Raw genomic sequence first — 16,704 nt, 5'->3', positions numbered from 1 at the left:
TGACGAGCAGAATCGGCAGCATGAACGTGTATTTGTTTCGTTTTCGATTTCGTAGTAATGTGAAGTGCATCACAGTTATTTGGCCTAACTAGCGACCTACTAAATGCCAGGTCCTTCAAATGAAAGTGCGTATTATACATATTTTATGAGGTCCGAGGAGCTCTTCCATGAAGCCGCGTAGTCGGCGTAAGTAGGGAGATGCCCTTCGGAGGATACGACGCGGTTGGTACACGGAGAACTGAATTGTGCTTGAGCGTACATTGAATAGCAAACGACTAGAATGTACACTCGAGCACTCTCTAGAAACTTGTCAACAAAGCCGAAACGGAAACACTACGTAGATTCAAGCTTAACAGACAGCAATAGACTGGCGCGGTTATAAGCGCTCTAGAATCGCTGCCTCTTATGCTACGTAACTAACCACGTTATTGAAGGAAGGCTTGCCCGCATCATGATACGTACATTGCAACCTGACAGTACGAAAACTCCTACAATATTTCCCTCGTGACACTATTCGTTACCATCCAGGCACTGAAAAGCTCTGGACGTGGCATTTTAAGAGCAACAGATCAGAACAGCCTTAGCGCTAAGGCTTCACGCAAGGCCTGGCGCGGCCGCCGTGGCTGCAGCCAGAATATCATCCTGCTGTCGACGGACCTACGCGCCATGCAACTGCGTCGTCTTGGCGAACAAAGGTGCCACCAACACAGCCTGCATCCGCACCGCTGTCGTGGTTGAGTGGGCCCGAGCATGCACATGCAGCTCTGCACGTCAAGTAGAGCTTTTGACCAATAATATGGCGCAAACTGGTGTCCGACAAACTGTCTTACGTTTTGAGTGACAAAATACAATGTAGCCACTGATATACTAAAATCAAGATGTAATCAAAATACGTTGATTGCAAAACGTAAGACGCTTTGTCTTACGGTATGCTCTCTAGGGACCAGTATCGTCTTACGAAAGAGCATGAATCTAGGTTGGGTCTATAGGAATTTATCTGCAAAAATCTTGAAGTGGGGCCTCAACTGCGAACTGTAGCCATGTCTGCGCTGCAGTCTCAGTTGAGACCCTCGAGCCAGGCGAGCGTGTCCTCGGCGCCGCCTTCCTCCGCGTGCTCCAGCGCCTGCTCCACGGAGCACGCACTGCGGACGTCACTGTAGAGGAACTGCGCAACCTCCAGGTGGTCCATGTAGGCGGCGGCGTTGAAAGCCTCGAAGTTGCTGCAGACCTCGCGGTGGTGCTCGGTGAGCCACTGGACCACTGGCAGATGGCCGTTGGTGGCCGCCAGCTCCAGCGCCATGGGCGTCCAACGCGCGTCGATCGGCTCCGCGTCCTCCTCGTCGCTGGACGCGTCGTCATCGTCGGTCGGCTGCTCCTCCTGCTCCGCGACGTAGTGGCAGCGGTCGAAGTGCAGCCAGCGCAGGACATCCACGAAGCCCTGACGAGCAGCCTCGTCGACGGCCTTGGAACTCGATTGCCACGCGCTCGTGGTCGGATCGTCACGCAGGAACTGGAGGATATCCACGTGACCGACGGCCGCAGCTGCATCCATTGCGGTGGTCGACGCAGGCGAGCTTTGCTCGTACAGATCGCGGAAGTGCGCCACGAGCCACTCGACGCAGTTGCGGTGACCCCCTTCGACGGCGGCAACGAGCGCGCTCATGGCGTCCGACTCGACCGTAAGGTTCACCAGGTCGTTCTCGTACAGGTAGACCAGAACGTCGCTGTGGCCGTTGCGCGCCGCCTTCTCGATGGCTTCCACTGTGCAGGCGGGGAGGTGGCCGTCTACGCTCATCGGCAGCGCCGTGGCGTGGTCGTGGAACCACTTGAGGATTCCAACCTGGCCGTACTCAGACGCGACATTCATCCACGAACCGGCAGCCTCCTCGCACTTGAGCGACTTGACCGGCAGCACGGCGATGAGCCACGTGAGAATCGCCGCTTGTCCATTGGCAATCGCAGCGTGCACCATCTTGGGACCGACGCTCTCGAACAGTTGGGGAAAGTGCTCGCCGAGGTACTCGAGGATGTACAGGTGTCCTCCGCGCGCAGCGTTGACCATGGCGGTGGACGAGCACTCCTCCTTGCGCACTTCACACAGCCAGCGCACGATGTTCAAGTGGCCCTCCGTCGCCGCATAGTTCACCGCGCTCAGCGTGCAACCCTCGGTCCGGTGGCCGTGCAGCCACTGCAGCACGTGCAGCTGTCCATTCTGCGCGGCGAGATCCATGGCACGCGTCGTGCAGCCTTCCGAGCGGTGCTGGTGCAGCCATTCAACGACGGCGAGATGGCCACTGCTGGCGGCGTAGTCCATGGCCTTGGTGGTGCATCCCTCGCTGCGGTTCTCGTGCAGCCACTGGACGATCGGGAGGTGCCCGTTCTTGGCGGCGTCGTCCATGGCGCGCGTGGAGCAGCCGCTGAGCTGCTCCGTGTTGTGCAGCCACGTGAGGATGTCGAGGTGTCCGTTGCAGGCCGCGAAGTCCATGACGAGCGAGTTGCTGTCCTCCTGCGGCTGCTTGGGGGCTGTGAGCGCCAGGTGCTGCACCAGGAACTTCATCCCTTGGGCCGCCGCGCTCTCGAGGGTCCACGCACTGGAGTAGTCCAGGTACTGGTCCATGGCGCCCCACACGTGTGAGAGCTCACTGACGCCGTCGCGGTTGACGCACACAAGCCTCGCCGCCGTCAACACCATCGTAAAAGTTCAGTCTGTCGTCGTGGTCGTGGTCGGAGGAGGTGGAGGGCCGTGGGGACTCGACTGAGGACTCGGTGGCGATGCGGCGGCTGCGAGGCGAAAGCTGAAGTGCTGGCCCAAATTACATGCGGTCCGAGGCACAGCAGCCCAGCGCCGCACCCCCTGTCGCAGCCCAGCCAATCACAATGCCACGAAAAAATGTCAAACCGATGCGCTGACGTACTCTCCTGCAGGAACTGGTGGCCAGCAAGAAGACAGGCGGAGACTACGATATTTTTTTAACAGCGACGCGCGCAAGCAGGCAGGAGGAGCGATCCTGGGCATCGCGGTGAGTCGGCGGGGGCGTCCACATGGCACGAGCCTGCCTGCCTGCGCGCGCTCGTACTCAGATTCGTCACCAGCTTGTTCGGGCACAGGCGGGGCGCCCCGAATGAAAACGGTGCAGTCATTTCGCGCCGATTGTGTGGCGGTACAACAAAATGGTGCAGTCATTTCATTGTGCTGAAATGACTGCGCTACGCAACTTTCGGCTGCTGGACGCGCAACGTAGCGGGAAATCTTTAAAAGATCGGCGTCGACTTTTTGTCCAATCACCTACGACGCCAGCAACCAATGCATCACCTGCATTTCTTCCAGTCGCGATCTTTGCGGCGATCCGAGACCTTCATTCCCCGTTCTTCTCGCGTGGGTTGAGTTGAGCGTCCAAGAGGAAGGAAGGAGGAGAAGAGAGAGAGGAGAAGAAGAGAGCTACGACACTAGCAGCGATGACCGCGTGGCGCTCCGCGGCCTTCCTGGGCCTCTTCGGCGACCCGTACCTGCGCGCCACGCCGTACGAGGCCGGCGGAGACCCGCAGGCGCTCGTGGGCGCGCTCTCGGGTCTCACGCAGCTGCTGCAGCCGCAATCGCAACCTTCAAACGCCGCTGACGAGGACCCCGTGACGTTCTCGCTCTCGGTGGAGCAGGAGCGCGTGCTGCAGACGACACTGCTGCCCCAGCTGGCGTCCTGCGCGCAGTGGGCCGAGAAAGGAGCCAAGGTGGAGGACGCCGTGCAGTTCCAGGCCTTTCTGGCCGAGTGGAAGGCCGAGCTGGCCAAGCTGCAGCCGGGCGAGCCCGTGCTCGTGCCCGGCGGCTACGTGGGTAATACTACAAGCCACTCCATCATCTACGTGCTGGAGAAGACCGGCGACGCCGAGTACTCGTTCACAGTGTGCAACAAAGGCCCCGGCGCTGAGATGTACCACCCCTGCAAGGTCGAGGGCAGCGCCGCCGACAAGATCCGCGTGCAGCCCTGCATCCAACTAGGCGGCATCCCTGCTGTTCGGTTCCTGGACATGGCCTTCTGGACGCTGCTGTTCTCGCTCTGGGTGCGCAAGCCCCCGTCCGAGTACCACCGCGCGGAGACGATCTACGACGTGTTGCTGCCGTGGCTCGCAGGCGACAGGCTGCTGCCGCTGGCGAGTGAAGCCACGGAGCAGCGCGCTCCTACAGATTGGACAAGCGCAGCTCTTGGGGGCGTACACACGGCGCAACGCAGCCAGCTCGGCTTCTGCAAGAGCGTGATCGAGGCAATACGGTATCTGTGTCTCCGGAGCAAGGCCTTCACGAACGACGAGGTGGAGTACGCGATTTTGTACAAGCTGCGCTACCGTCTCTTCCAGCAGGTCGTCAAGGGACTGGAAATCGCTGAAAACCCGGCCAAGGGCGTCCCTGAAGGCACGCTGGACAATGCGCTGCGCACGCTGTCGACCATCTCGCTGCAAGATTCTTTGCAAGGCACCCGCACAGTGGCAGATATCGATCCGGAAGCTGTCGTCGGTATTTATTTTGCACAATCGACGTCTGTAGCCTGCCGGAAACTGACCAAGCTACTGACGATCTTGAGTGAGCGACTCCATGCAGCCGGTGAGAAGTTCGCTATCATAGTGGTGTCGGTCGACCAAGAGCAGGCAGACTACACAGCGCTCGTGGAGAGCTTGCCTGGACACACGTGGCTGATGGTGCCGTTTTCCGAAATGGAGGCGCGGAAGCAACTCATTCAGACGTTCGGAGTAAGGAAGGTGCCGCAGCTCATCTTGCGTGGACCTGATGGAGCTATCTTGACGCCGTTGGGCAAGGAGCTTGTGCTGTCAGATCCGACCGGCGAGTTTTATCCGTGGACAGGCGAGGACTTCAACCTACCCAAGTCGACGCTAACCGTCTCGGAGATCAAATGCATCGCCATGGGTGTCAAGCAAATTGGTTTGAAAACGCTAAAGCACCACGAGCGCAAGAATATTCAAGCTCTTGGTCTCAGTCACGTCAACAAACTGATGAGCCAAACGGAACGCTTGATAGATTCTGTAGGGGTTACTCCTAGCTCCGAAGGCAAGAGTAAGCGCGAGACTGCTACACTGGAAGAGACGTTTCCGTTTGCACCTCACGCGAATGCAGAGTTATTGCAGCTTCAAGGAAAGGAGAGTGAATATGCGGGAAACGCCTCTGAGCTCGAAATTCCTACCCTCAGTAATTTCCTGGACGTACCAGAACGCGTCACATCCATCCCATTGGCGGTAGCTGCGTTTGTTCGATGTGAGGCACTGTGCGAGTCTCTTCTCAAGCGAGCCGCTGAGGGCTCGTCCTCTTCTCGAGTCTCGCTGCACCACGAAGTCATCCAGCTTATAACGAGTGTCCTGGTTGAGGTTTTACCAGTGCCGGAACCTATTAGTGCCGATGGAGTCGCATCGTCTACTTGCATGTGGCGGCAACCGGTTGCGAAGGACATGCAGCTCCGGTGTCTGAACCATCTTCATTCACTGCTGATGATTTTGGGGTCGGTGTGGCAGTCAATGGAACAACCAAGCCGTCAGTTTGACTCGGAACGCGCGCTTGCAGCTCTATGTGTGCTGTGCATCTTCGATGCTTTAATTCGTACGCCGGCAGCTGACGAACCACTTGAGATTTCGTTGATGATGGAGGAAGAAGGCGGATACGTACTTGCACACACGTTCTGCAAAGCCAACTTTTCAATCCAGAAGATGACGTCGGCAATGGAGTTCGCTCGGCCAAACTTTTGTGTTATCCGGGGCCAAGTGCTCGCGTATTTCCACAGCCAGGACGCAAGGGGCAAGCGACAACTTTTTGACTATCACATGCCTGAGGACAAGATTGAGGTGAAGAAGTACTCCACAACGCTTCTGTTTTTCCGCCAGCTGATGGAGCGGTATCACTACCAGCTAATTGACCCAAACAATCAGACTCCGCCAACTGAAATGGAGGCACTTATGGAGTGGTTTTGCAGCGATACCACGCCCATGGCAGATGACCACCCGGAAGTGGGGTTGACTCGTGATCTAGTCATGGTGGTGAAATTCCTGGCTACTATGGAGACAAAGGAAGTCGAACTCATGCGCCGCCGTACCGCGCACCAACATTGGCAAATGTGGCAGCTTTCGTTTGATGATTCATCTGCGACTCACCGACGGAACTTTTTCGGAATGCGCGGGCTCAATCGAATTTTGCACGCGACGTTGAAGTGGGAGGTGGTGAACTTTCGAGGGAGTGACCAAGATATCGCTGATGTGGAGGTCGAAGGGTTCATGGAGAGAAAGGTATATTTTGGTGAGGGGCCAATTATCACGAGTCCATCGAACCTTGGAGCTTTACTTGTCAAAAGCTCGAGCAGTGCATCAGCAGGAAGCCTGCCTACAGTGATTACTGAAGATGATATCATGCACCTTACAGACCTGCCCACGTACAATGGAACACTTTCTGCGGAGGAGTCGGAATACCTCATGAGCTACTTGACGGTCCCATACACGCGGATTCCACTTGTGGCGTCATTCTTCTCCTCGCGGGACCGCGTAACGTATTTGTTCAATCCGATGCTACAGCAGTTGTTCCGCGCTGTTTTGTTTGAGGGTGGAGACTGGGTCTCGGATGAAAAGGCCGAAGAGATCTCTCATATACCGCTGCGGAAGTCCAACCTTGTGATGCACGAGGAAGCTATTCAGCGAACTTTTGATGCCCGCGTTCATCACCAGAAGTGTGAAGACCACCTTGGTACCATGAATGGGTTGCTTCTGAATGAGTTGATCCATGCACCAGAAGCAATTGTAATTCCGTTGTTGAAGATGCTGGATGCTGTGAAGGAGCTTGGCGAAGCATCGGTGCATTCGGCAGACGCTCGGTTCATCCTGTTCATGATAAAGCTGGGCGTGGACGTCCTTCGTTACATGACGTTTGCTCTCGATCGGTGTATTGCAGGAGACGACCGAGCTCGTGTCGAGAAGCTTGAAGGATACCGGTCCCAGCTGATGGCCTATGTGTTTGGCTTCGCGCACACCACTCTGAATAAGTGGAGACAAGAAGCGGAGGAGGCGAACAACCTTCAGACAGCGTGTGTAATCCATTCGTACCTTGCACAGCTTCATGTGAGCCTGCGCCCTTCGGAATACGACACTCAGAAAATATCTGAGCTGATGGGATCCATAGCCTATGTGCATAATTGGCATTGCTTTGGTATGAAGCTATCTACGGACGGTGAAGACGAGAAGGGCGGGTTATCCGCAGAAGAGCGGCTGCTTCGCTGGCTCCAGGCGCAAGGCATTGATACGGCGAACGTCGGCAAGAAATCTCTCGAGAAGTACTTGAAGGGGCGACCTCTGTACTTGAAGGTTGGAATGCAGACGATTCAAGCCCCCAGTATCGTTGCTCTACGTAACAACGAGGGAAAAGAGCTGCAACTTCCACCAGGTGACGTTCTCGAGGCGGAGATCTTTGAGACAATTCAGTTGCACCGCCGTTCAATCGTGCAGTGGCTAGTAACTCTGCCAAAGACAAGTCGAAACGAGGTCCTGGGTGATATCGTGCGAATTGCTCTGCGCTCAACCAAACAAACTGACTCGTGGGAATGGATCGAGGAGTCCGACGTCGGAGGTGCTGGAAAATTCAGTTGCCGCCAGCAAGAGTTGAAGCTGGATGCCCAAACAGGGGAGATATTGTGGAGAAATGACGAACTCAAACCCGTTCAGGACTCGATGACCCAGTATGCAGATTTTATGGCAATCTTTGGAAACAAATCTCTCCATTGCGGTCTGGTTGCGCGACAGGAACATCGCCTATGGGTGAATATTGTTGGCACTGATTATCAACTTGTCGAATGGGATGACCCTACGCATGAAATAGATCAAGGTGTGGGCGCCCCGGTGGTATATGAACCTGGAACGGGTGGTGGTTCGGATAACCCGGACGAAAATCCTCAAGAGCTTAAAATGTACTGGGAGTGTCCGGCCTGCACGTGTGCCAATTTCAATGGTGATAACCCCAACGCCACTTGCGACGTATGCGGTACACCTCGTATTGCTCGTGCTCCACCTCAACAACAACAAGCAAGAGGGGCGGAAGAAAAGCCGAAGCTGCCTGGTGATGATGGATTTCGTTATCTTGGCAAGACGTTTTCGAGACCATTTGATATTTATTCGGAGCAGGAGCACCCTCATGCTGAGGAACAATGGTTTGTGGATTTGGTTGGCAACGCGCTTCGCCTCATGTACCCTCCCGTCCCCGACGACAAAAAGTTGCCGTACATGTTGTTCCTACCATGCGACCCGTTGCCAGCTAATGCTACCCATGTGCGCATCATCGGACTGGACCGAGGTTCCGACGATAAAGACAAGGAGAAGATTGCGACCTTCAAGGAAATTGTGGCGTACCGAACGATGCAAGTGATGCATATGTATGCACTTGTCTCTCACGGACGTAGACTCTATCGCAAGCTTATCTTCACGTCGAACTCGCGTCTAAGCCTTCACAGCTTCCCTCTGAATATCTCTCCGGACCAAGGCCCTGTGGATCCGGCTTTGCTTCGTGCTAGTGGCGAACCTACTGAGCGTCAAGCGCTTGGTGGGTCTCTAGTCATTTTGCGCAAAAACCATTTGCTCAATGGCACTGAGCAGTTTGTCCCCCCACGCCTCCTGCAAGGTGTTGTTCCAAGCTGCTTATTGGAGAATTTCCGCTTCTGGATCGGTGAAGATGGACGTCTTCGAGGCGAACCCGTGGACTCAAAGTCGCAGTGGTTCCGTTATCGCGTTGAGATCGAAATGAAGGAGAACGGACAGGCCTTTATCAGTCGAAAGTCTATCATGACTTCATTTTCTCGGATCCATCAGAAAGAAAGTTCTGCAACGAATAGCCAAATGCAGCCGCCACCGGCACCTGTTCGAGTTCCCGGGCGATCTGCAACAGAATCCGCACGCACTCCTGCGTACCCGTCGCCCGATTCGATTGAAATCAGCGACGACGATGTGGTTCAACTTATGGCTATGGGATTTTCGTACGCTGGATGTGGTCTCGCGCTGCGCGAAAACCGGAACAACGTGGGTTTAGCAGCACAATGGCTTCTTGACGAAAATAATCAGATGAAGATCCTTGGGGCGGAAGAAGCAGCCGCATCAGGTGAAGTTGCTCTTAGCCCTGAAGAGCAGCACGAACAAAATATCGGGCTGCTGATGAGCTTGGAGGATTCCCCGTCGCGGATTGCTGTTGAGTATGCACTCGGACTTTTCGGTAAGGATTTGGAGCTGGCAAAAGCATGGCTGGAGGATCCTGCTAATCGCGCAGAAATCAAACGGGTTGAAGGTGCGAGAAGTGATGACACGGAGCCAAGCGTGTCTACGGATGAAGCTCCTACACCCATGGACGTTGATCAGGAAACCAAGGACGAAATGGATGATGACGAAGCGCTTGAACTTGTTGAGGAAACTGTTGGAGAGACGCTTTACCTGTTGAGCCTGCTCGAAGCCAGTTCTGCGGCAAGTGACGAGGTTGTTGCGCTATCCGAATTGCTCAGTCGGGTAGAAGACCTATCGCATATTCTGGTTTGGTGCACCAGCAAGGACGAGGAAGGCGCGCCTAGGGGGCTGTCCTCAGTTGCTTTCCTTGAGCTTCCGCGATTGAAATTAAAGCTTCAGCCGGCAAAGGACCCATTGTCAGGACGTGTCCGCCTGAACGTGATGGATCAGAATGACTGGTTTGTGAGTGATTTAACGGTTGCAATGCCTGAAGATACCTCCAGATACCTCCGAGGCCTCGTCGAGATTGCACCAGACTGCTTTGTGTTGGAGTCGGATACTACGGACCTGAAGCTTATCTGTCCCAATCACGACGTGTACCGCCCTGCAATACGTGGAGAACCGTTTTCCTCGATTCTTGTTAGCGACCGTGGGTCCGTGGGATGGCAGCAGGCAATGGAGACGCGATTCTATACGTATCCTGTGCATTCAAGCAACACCTTCCTGCTCCCATCATCTCTCAGCTCTACGCTGTACCTGATTCTTACAAGTCTGCTTACTCGGAATTACGCAGCAGCGATGGAGCTTATCCTGGGGTGCAATGTGGACGTGAAATTTACCGACGAAGAGAAGCGCGTCTTCGATCAACTGGCCAAAACGCTGGACGACCGCCACCCAAATGCATGCGCATGTCGTATTCGACTCTCACTTGGCATTGCCTATAGCGACAATAAGGCACCGTGGAAGCTGAGCGGTGAACTGCATGACTACCTGACCACGAGTGGCCACGTTGATGCTTCTTGCAAATTGACTCTCGAAGAAGAGAAGGAAGCCCTTGCGCATTGTCATCAACGATCCCCTCTTCTGTTGCTGCGCAAGGAGTTCTGCGATAATATGAAGGCAGACAGGGACGGCACTATTGATTTTAAGCTTTCTCGATCACGTGTTGGTGGCCAACCGTGGATGAAGCTCTGCTTGTACAGCAAAGGCTACCTTGCGGCGCACGGCAAAAAGCTCTCGACAGTGCGGTACAACCGGCCGAAGCATGGAGTCGGTATCGATAACAAGTTTTTGATTGACGACGAGGAGGCTGGAAAGCTGGTGTGGAATTGCGCGGTTGTCGGTGACGAGATTAGCGGAACAAACCGTGGCCTGGGCTTTCTGTTCTTGTATGAGTGTCTCAACCAGCAGCTTATCGTTCGAATGGGCGGCGAAGACTGCACACGGTCTTTTGGAGACTTGTTCGCTCGCTTCTTGCACCTGAAGTTGTCGAGGTGGGGTCGTGAAACCGTGGATGATGGCGAAGAAGAATGCGCACCCTCGTACGCAATGGCACAATTGGCGATGGTGATTGCCCATCCAAGTGGAGGGTGGCCCTCATCTCCGTGCGATCAAGAAAGTGTACACATGCTTTCTCGTGGTGCAAATTTGTATTCGAAGATGACTGTGGGGACAATGCTAAAACACTTTTTCGACTTCGGTGAGATGGAATTTCAATCTAAGCTGGAGTCGGAGGACCACCAGACCCGCGTAATCGCCCCAATCAAGACGCAGTTTGGCCAGTTGCACCAGACTGCCGAGCATGTGTTTAAGATATCGATCGCCCCCACGGACGAGTCGAAAAACTTCGATGCTTCAAACGCATCCTGTGGTGACCGGCTTTTTGTGGGCGCCAAGAGCAGCCCCATTAATCCTGAATTCCCGCTGGAAGCGATTGACGTTAAACGTTTCATTACCTTCTGTGATCCAGAAGCGGAAGTGGGGGTAGCTCTACCCTTCGACCTCTCCAAGCACCCGGTAGCACAAACTGCAGCAGCAAAAGATTTGCTCAAGAGACTTGGAGACGACATTGCGATCAACGCGCAAGCTGTAAACGGAAGCAAGGATGCTTATATCACGGGCGTGACGCCGATGAATTTATCCTCGCCCATCGAAGATAATTCACCCAGCTCGGCTGTCGAAAGTCTCAAGATGTTGATTCTCCTGTGTGAAAAGATGAGAACAAGTGATCGTAAGATGGTTGAAAAAGGGATTGCGATGCTTGAGATGCTGCTAAACGAGATCCGCGGTGACATTCATGGAGATGCAGAAAAGGCTGTCGCAGCCGACCGCTTTGTGATGCAGCGGCACGTTGGTTTATACCCTCGAGTGTCCTTTGACTTCCTCACATCTCTTCTGGCATCAGATCGCTTTGAGGCGGATCTAAAGACCAGAAACCCGTTTGTGGTGAACGTGACAGCGGATCTTGTGGAGAAAATTCTGCTTGTGCTCTTCCTCTGCAGTCGGATAGTTCATATTAATCGAACTGTTCAGGCAGCGCGTGCTCTTGTCAAGCATTTGAATGGGCTTGCTAGTTCTCAAAGCGCAGATGACAAGAGTAGCAGAGTGAAGATGACGCGTCAGGCATCTCGAGACTTGGCCGACATGCTACTATCGAAGCGATACTACCTTCGTGGCCCAACTGAGGGTGGTTCAACGGGGTGGAAGTTTGACCCTCGGTTCTTGGTGTTTGAGTATGTGTTCGACATCTTGTTGCGTGGCCGACAAGTTCAGATGATCGACAGCTTTTTGACGAGTCTGGAGAAGGGAAATTCCCGAGTTCAGCAAATGATCATGGGAGCTGGTAAAACGACGGTGGTGGGGCCTTTGCTAACGTACATTCTCGCCGACAAGGAGCATCTCGTGACTCATGTTATGCCAACAGCACTTCTGGAGCAGTCTCGGCAGGTGCTTCGAAGCCGCTTCAGTAATCGCGTGTTGCGCAAGCGTATCTTCACGTTCGAGTTTGACCGTGCAATAAGTGACGATCCGGCGGCTGCATTGCAGATGTATACAAAGCTGGACCGCGCTCGGCGTCACGGCGATGTGGTATGCGCGTCTCCTGAGTCGATTAAATCGATGATGTTGAAACTCGTCGAGCTGTTGCATTCTCTGGACGAGTCTTCTGATATCATCGAGCTCCCGCTGACTTCAGCTTCACAAAATATCAGGCGTTTGAGGCGCGTGCTTGAGGACCGCTCGGAAATGGCAGACGAACTACACAAGACGCTCAGACTCTGGCAGAGTGGCATCTTGATCATGGATGAGGTGGACGTTTTGTTGCACCCGCTGCGTTCAGAGCTCAACTTCCCGATCGGCAACAAGTTCCCTATTGACCTTGCTGCGAACCGCTGGGAATTGCCCATTTATTTGATTGACGCTGTTCTTGCATCACCAGACACGTCTACCGACCCTTATGGGCTGATTCCACGGCTGCACGCTGTTTTGGACGAGGGATATGCTGCTCACACGCTACAGCGCTTCCCGCACCTGGTGCTGCTGGACATGGAATTTTACGAGACACGCATGCTACCGCTGCTTTCGGAAATCGCAATTGAATGGTTGATGAAGTTGTTCCGTATGGGGAAGATAGAGGTATCCGTTGATCGGATAAAGTACTATTTGGAATGCCCTCGCACCGAGCTTCATACGGATGCTGCACTACGTGCTAATATTGAGAACGGGCTGTCTGAATCATCTATCAAGCTGCTCAACCTTGCGCGCGATTGGTTGCGGACAATCCTTCCTCACGTGCTTTCTAAGATCAATCGTGTGTCCTATGGACTCCTAAGAGGAGAACACCAAGCGGCTGCTGCGTCAGGGAATAGTGGTGGCAACGCCCATTCTCGGCTGATGCTGGCCGTGCCATTCATCGGAAAAGATGTGCCAAGTCGATCTTCAGAATTTGCACACCCTGACGTGTTGATCGGACTGACCATTTTGGCCTATCGCTACGAGGGTATTCGTGTTTCCGACCTCGTGCGTATCGTATCGCAACTAAAGCAAGACTTCAGTCGTCAGCTGGGACCACGTGACCAGCGTCCAGCTTGTGCCATGTTCAGGGAGTGGGTCCGTACTGGTCTAGCTGCGCTGTCGTCGGACAAGCAGGAGGCGTCTGGTGGTGTTCTTCCTCTGCCTCTGTTCCAGCTTCGTGACTCGGCCCAGGTAGCGCGGCTGCACTTCCTCGTAGCCAAGCTTGCTGGTGTGGTTTACTACTATGTCCGGCAACACGTCTTCCCGTCATGCATGAATTTCCAGAAGCTTAAGATTTCGGCGTGTGGTCACGAACTCGGCAGTAACTCTCTGTTCGCTAAGCGCATTGGTTTTTCGGGAACGCCGTCGAACTTGTTACCGATGGACCTGGGAGAATGCTATTACGAACCGCGCAGCGACGGCAGCATTTTTGAAGCATTGACCAACAAACGCATTGTGTCGATCGAGCGCAAGGTCGAGTGGACTGCAAGGAGCTTACTCTTGGATATTGCGCATGCCCAGCCCCCAGTGCACGCGCTCATTGACACGGGTGCACTGATCACCGGCTTTGACAACCAAGAGGTAGCTGCTTTTCTGCTGGCGGAGCTACCACCTGAAATGGAAGGAGTGGTGTATTTGGATGAGGACGATCGACAAATGATCCTGCTGCGTGACCACAACGCCCCCATGCCGTTGGTACAGTGTGGCCTGAGCCCAAGCAAGAGGTTTACATTCTATGATCAAGTTCACACGACTGGCATGGACATCAAACAATGCGTTAACGCGCGAGCTGTTGTCACGCTTGGCAAGGATATGACATTCCGCGATTACGCTCAGGGGGCCTACCGCATGCGCGGAATCGCTACAGGCCAGTCAATTTGCCTCTTCCTCATTCCAGAAGTTGAGAACCGCATCCGCCACGAGATGAAGCTTGCGCACGTCGAGTTGAGCACACAGGCTTCAGCGCAGCAACGTTTGGATGAGTTTCTGCTGCTGGTGCCAGCGTGGCTTCTCATTAACTCGATGCGAATGGAGTCAATGCAGCTTGTCCAGCTATCGTTGCAAGAACTGCACAATACCTGGCGCAGGCGTGCACTTCACTCGTTACTAAACGAAATTGCTGCAGCTACAGCGAAGGAAGCCTCGTTGTCATCAAGGCTGCGCCGATTTATTGGCCGTGAGGATGACAGCGCCAAGGCTTGGCTACGCAAATGCATCTCAATATTCCGTGTGGAGATCTCCTACAACGTGGACGCAGTCGTACCAACAAAGAAGCAACTGTCCGATGTTATCGGGAAGTTAGTTGAAAGCCACGAAGACTTCCTGAAGACGAACGAAGAAACTACGCGCGTGACTGCTGTAAAGCAACGATTGGCGCACTCATCGGGAAGTCAGCAACAAATGCTAGCGGAGGACGGTTCAGAGCAAGGCGATCTGCGCCTCACGGCTGAGGTTGTTCACGAGAACGAGGCTGAAGCTGAGGAAGAAGCTGAAGAGGAGGCGGAGCAAGAGGAGCAGAAGATGAGTGCTTTCACGCGTGATGACGAGCATCCGATTCCGTGGAGTGCGACCGTTCTAGCCCAGCCACCTGCTGGAGCTGCTACATCCGATGGCGACGAAGAGATGAAGACTGCTGTGGAACTGCAGCAGGAAGAAGAGGCAAACGTGTTCTACCCGTTCTCACAGTTCCAAGCTCATGCAGAGTGTCCGAAGATTGCGTTCCCATCGGAGTTGCTTATGTCTGGAAACTTTTTCAGACGCCGTTGGGTGGGTCTTGGCGAGCGGCGCGTTAAGAACGTTGGGCTAATTCTCGAGTGGTCTCCACTACTCCACCAAGAAGCCATGAAGACGGTTGTCCAGCAGCTCTTCATGGCCATCATGACTGCTGAAGGTGGTGGCAGTGCAAACGAAATCGCGGTGAAGGCCCTTCAGGCAGCAGCTGAGATGACTACGACGAGTCCCGATGCGGTCTCTACTGCAGTGAAAGATGCCGTGGCAGTCACGACGAGCAAGATTCCCGTGTATCTGGCAACGCTGTCGCTTGCTGAAGGCGAGACGATCCGTCGCATGATCCACAAGAAGCACCCTGTGTTCCAGGTCAGCCAAGTGCAGTTGCGTACCAGCGAGGGTGAACTCGTCGAGAGCTCATCTTTCTTCTCGGCATGGGCGCCAAAATCTACCGTGACTACGCTGAGTGAGATGGCGCCGCGTGAGCGGACGATCGCCGTTAGCGTGCAGTGTCTGCGCTTTTTCAACAACGAAATGTACTACTTCCCGCAGGAGCTTGAGCTGCTGCTGGAGGGTCTGGCCACTGTCCCCATCTCACTGCGCCACGAGTTCTTCGAGTGTCTGCTTCGCCTGCGACGCCGTGAGCGTCATCTGTGGGGCGACACGCCGCTGGCCAAGGTGTTCACCGCGCAGAGCGAGTGGCACCTGCTCACCGCGCGAGCGCGTCTCCAGCAATTCCAGCAGAGTCTGTTGCGGAAGCAGCGACAGTACCAGAAGAAGAAGGAGAAGGGCAAGGACCCCAAGCCGACGATGGCTGCGCTCCACCTGGCGGTGGCGCTGCGGCGCTTTGACGAAGACGAAGACAGTCGACTGAGCGCCGAAGAGGTCCACAAGTGCTTCGAGAGCTTCCAGCTCGGCTTCTCGTCCAAGGAGCTGAACGAGATCATCGGCCTCATCGCGGACGCGCGCTTCACGGACGGCGAGAAGGGCCACGAGCAGGGCATTCCGATGGAGACGATCTGCGCGGCCTTCGGCATCTCCCGCGACGAGATGAAGAGCGCGCTTCTGCGTGACGACCAAGAGAGTGCGCGGGCAGCTGCGGGGCTAGGAGCTGAGGCGTCTTGGGCTTGCGCCGTGTGCACGTACGTGAACGACGGCACTGCAGACGCGTGCGGAGCCTGCAACGAGCCGAACCCGAAGCAACAGGACGAGACACTGCAAAGTCAGCAGCAGCAACAGGGATGGCGCTGCGGCAACTGCACCTTCATCAACCAGCCCGACGACGTGTGCTGCGCCATCTGCGAGCTCGACATGGACGGCCAGCGCGGCGTGCCCCGCGGCAAGTGGGTCTGCGCCGGCGAGCAGGGCGGCTGCACGTTCTTCAACTCGATGGCCAACTTCTACTGCGAGGTGTGCAACCGCGCGCGGCCCGACCTGGCGTCCACGCGCTTCTGAGAGGGAGGAGGTGGATGGCTTACGTTTTACATGTTGCATGTTGCAGTTTTGCTGCTGAAATAGCCTAACTTTGCCTGTTAATTCAGGGCGTATCTTTTGACTCACAGCCACTTCAACTGTTAGCCATCTGTCGATTGGACGAAAATATCTTGTCTTTTCCTCCAATCGCAGCGCGCGAACAAACATCGCCGAACGTTCTCTTCAAGTGTCCAGTGCTGCAAGTCAGACCATAGTGAAACCAAGTGCAGCGCGGCGCTCACTTCCCTCCGA

General features: G+C 54.9%; 2 protein-coding genes across 2 annotated transcripts; one reads left to right on the top strand and one right to left on the bottom strand.

Annotated features, from left to right (window-relative positions):
* Positions 1-1,057: 1,057 nt before the first annotated feature.
* PHYSODRAFT_562703 (hypothetical protein) lies at positions 1,058-2,692 on the bottom strand (the record flags this gene model as incomplete). The annotated part of the gene is made up of 1 exon (XM_009533664.1): positions 1,058-2,692. One exon carries the CDS (start codon positions 2,690-2,692, stop codon positions 1,058-1,060), a length of 1,635 nt encoding a protein of 544 aa, XP_009531959.1.
* A 764-nt stretch (positions 2,693-3,456) lies between these two features.
* PHYSODRAFT_317136 (hypothetical protein) lies at positions 3,457-16,434 on the top strand (the record flags this gene model as incomplete). Its single annotated transcript, XM_009533663.1, has 1 exon — positions 3,457-16,434. The coding sequence occupies one exon, from the start codon at positions 3,457-3,459 to the stop codon at positions 16,432-16,434; it is 12,978 nt and encodes a 4,325-aa protein (XP_009531958.1).
* Between the last annotated feature and the right edge of the window lie 270 nt (positions 16,435-16,704).

This window comes from Phytophthora sojae, assembly GCF_000149755.1.
Source record: "Phytophthora sojae unplaced genomic scaffold PHYSOscaffold_7, whole genome shotgun sequence".
In the NCBI taxonomy this organism is placed as follows: Eukaryota; Oomycota; class Peronosporomycetes; order Peronosporales; family Peronosporaceae; genus Phytophthora; species Phytophthora sojae.
Note: the sequence above shows the minus strand (reverse complement) of the source record. Positions and strands in the feature narration are given on the sequence as shown.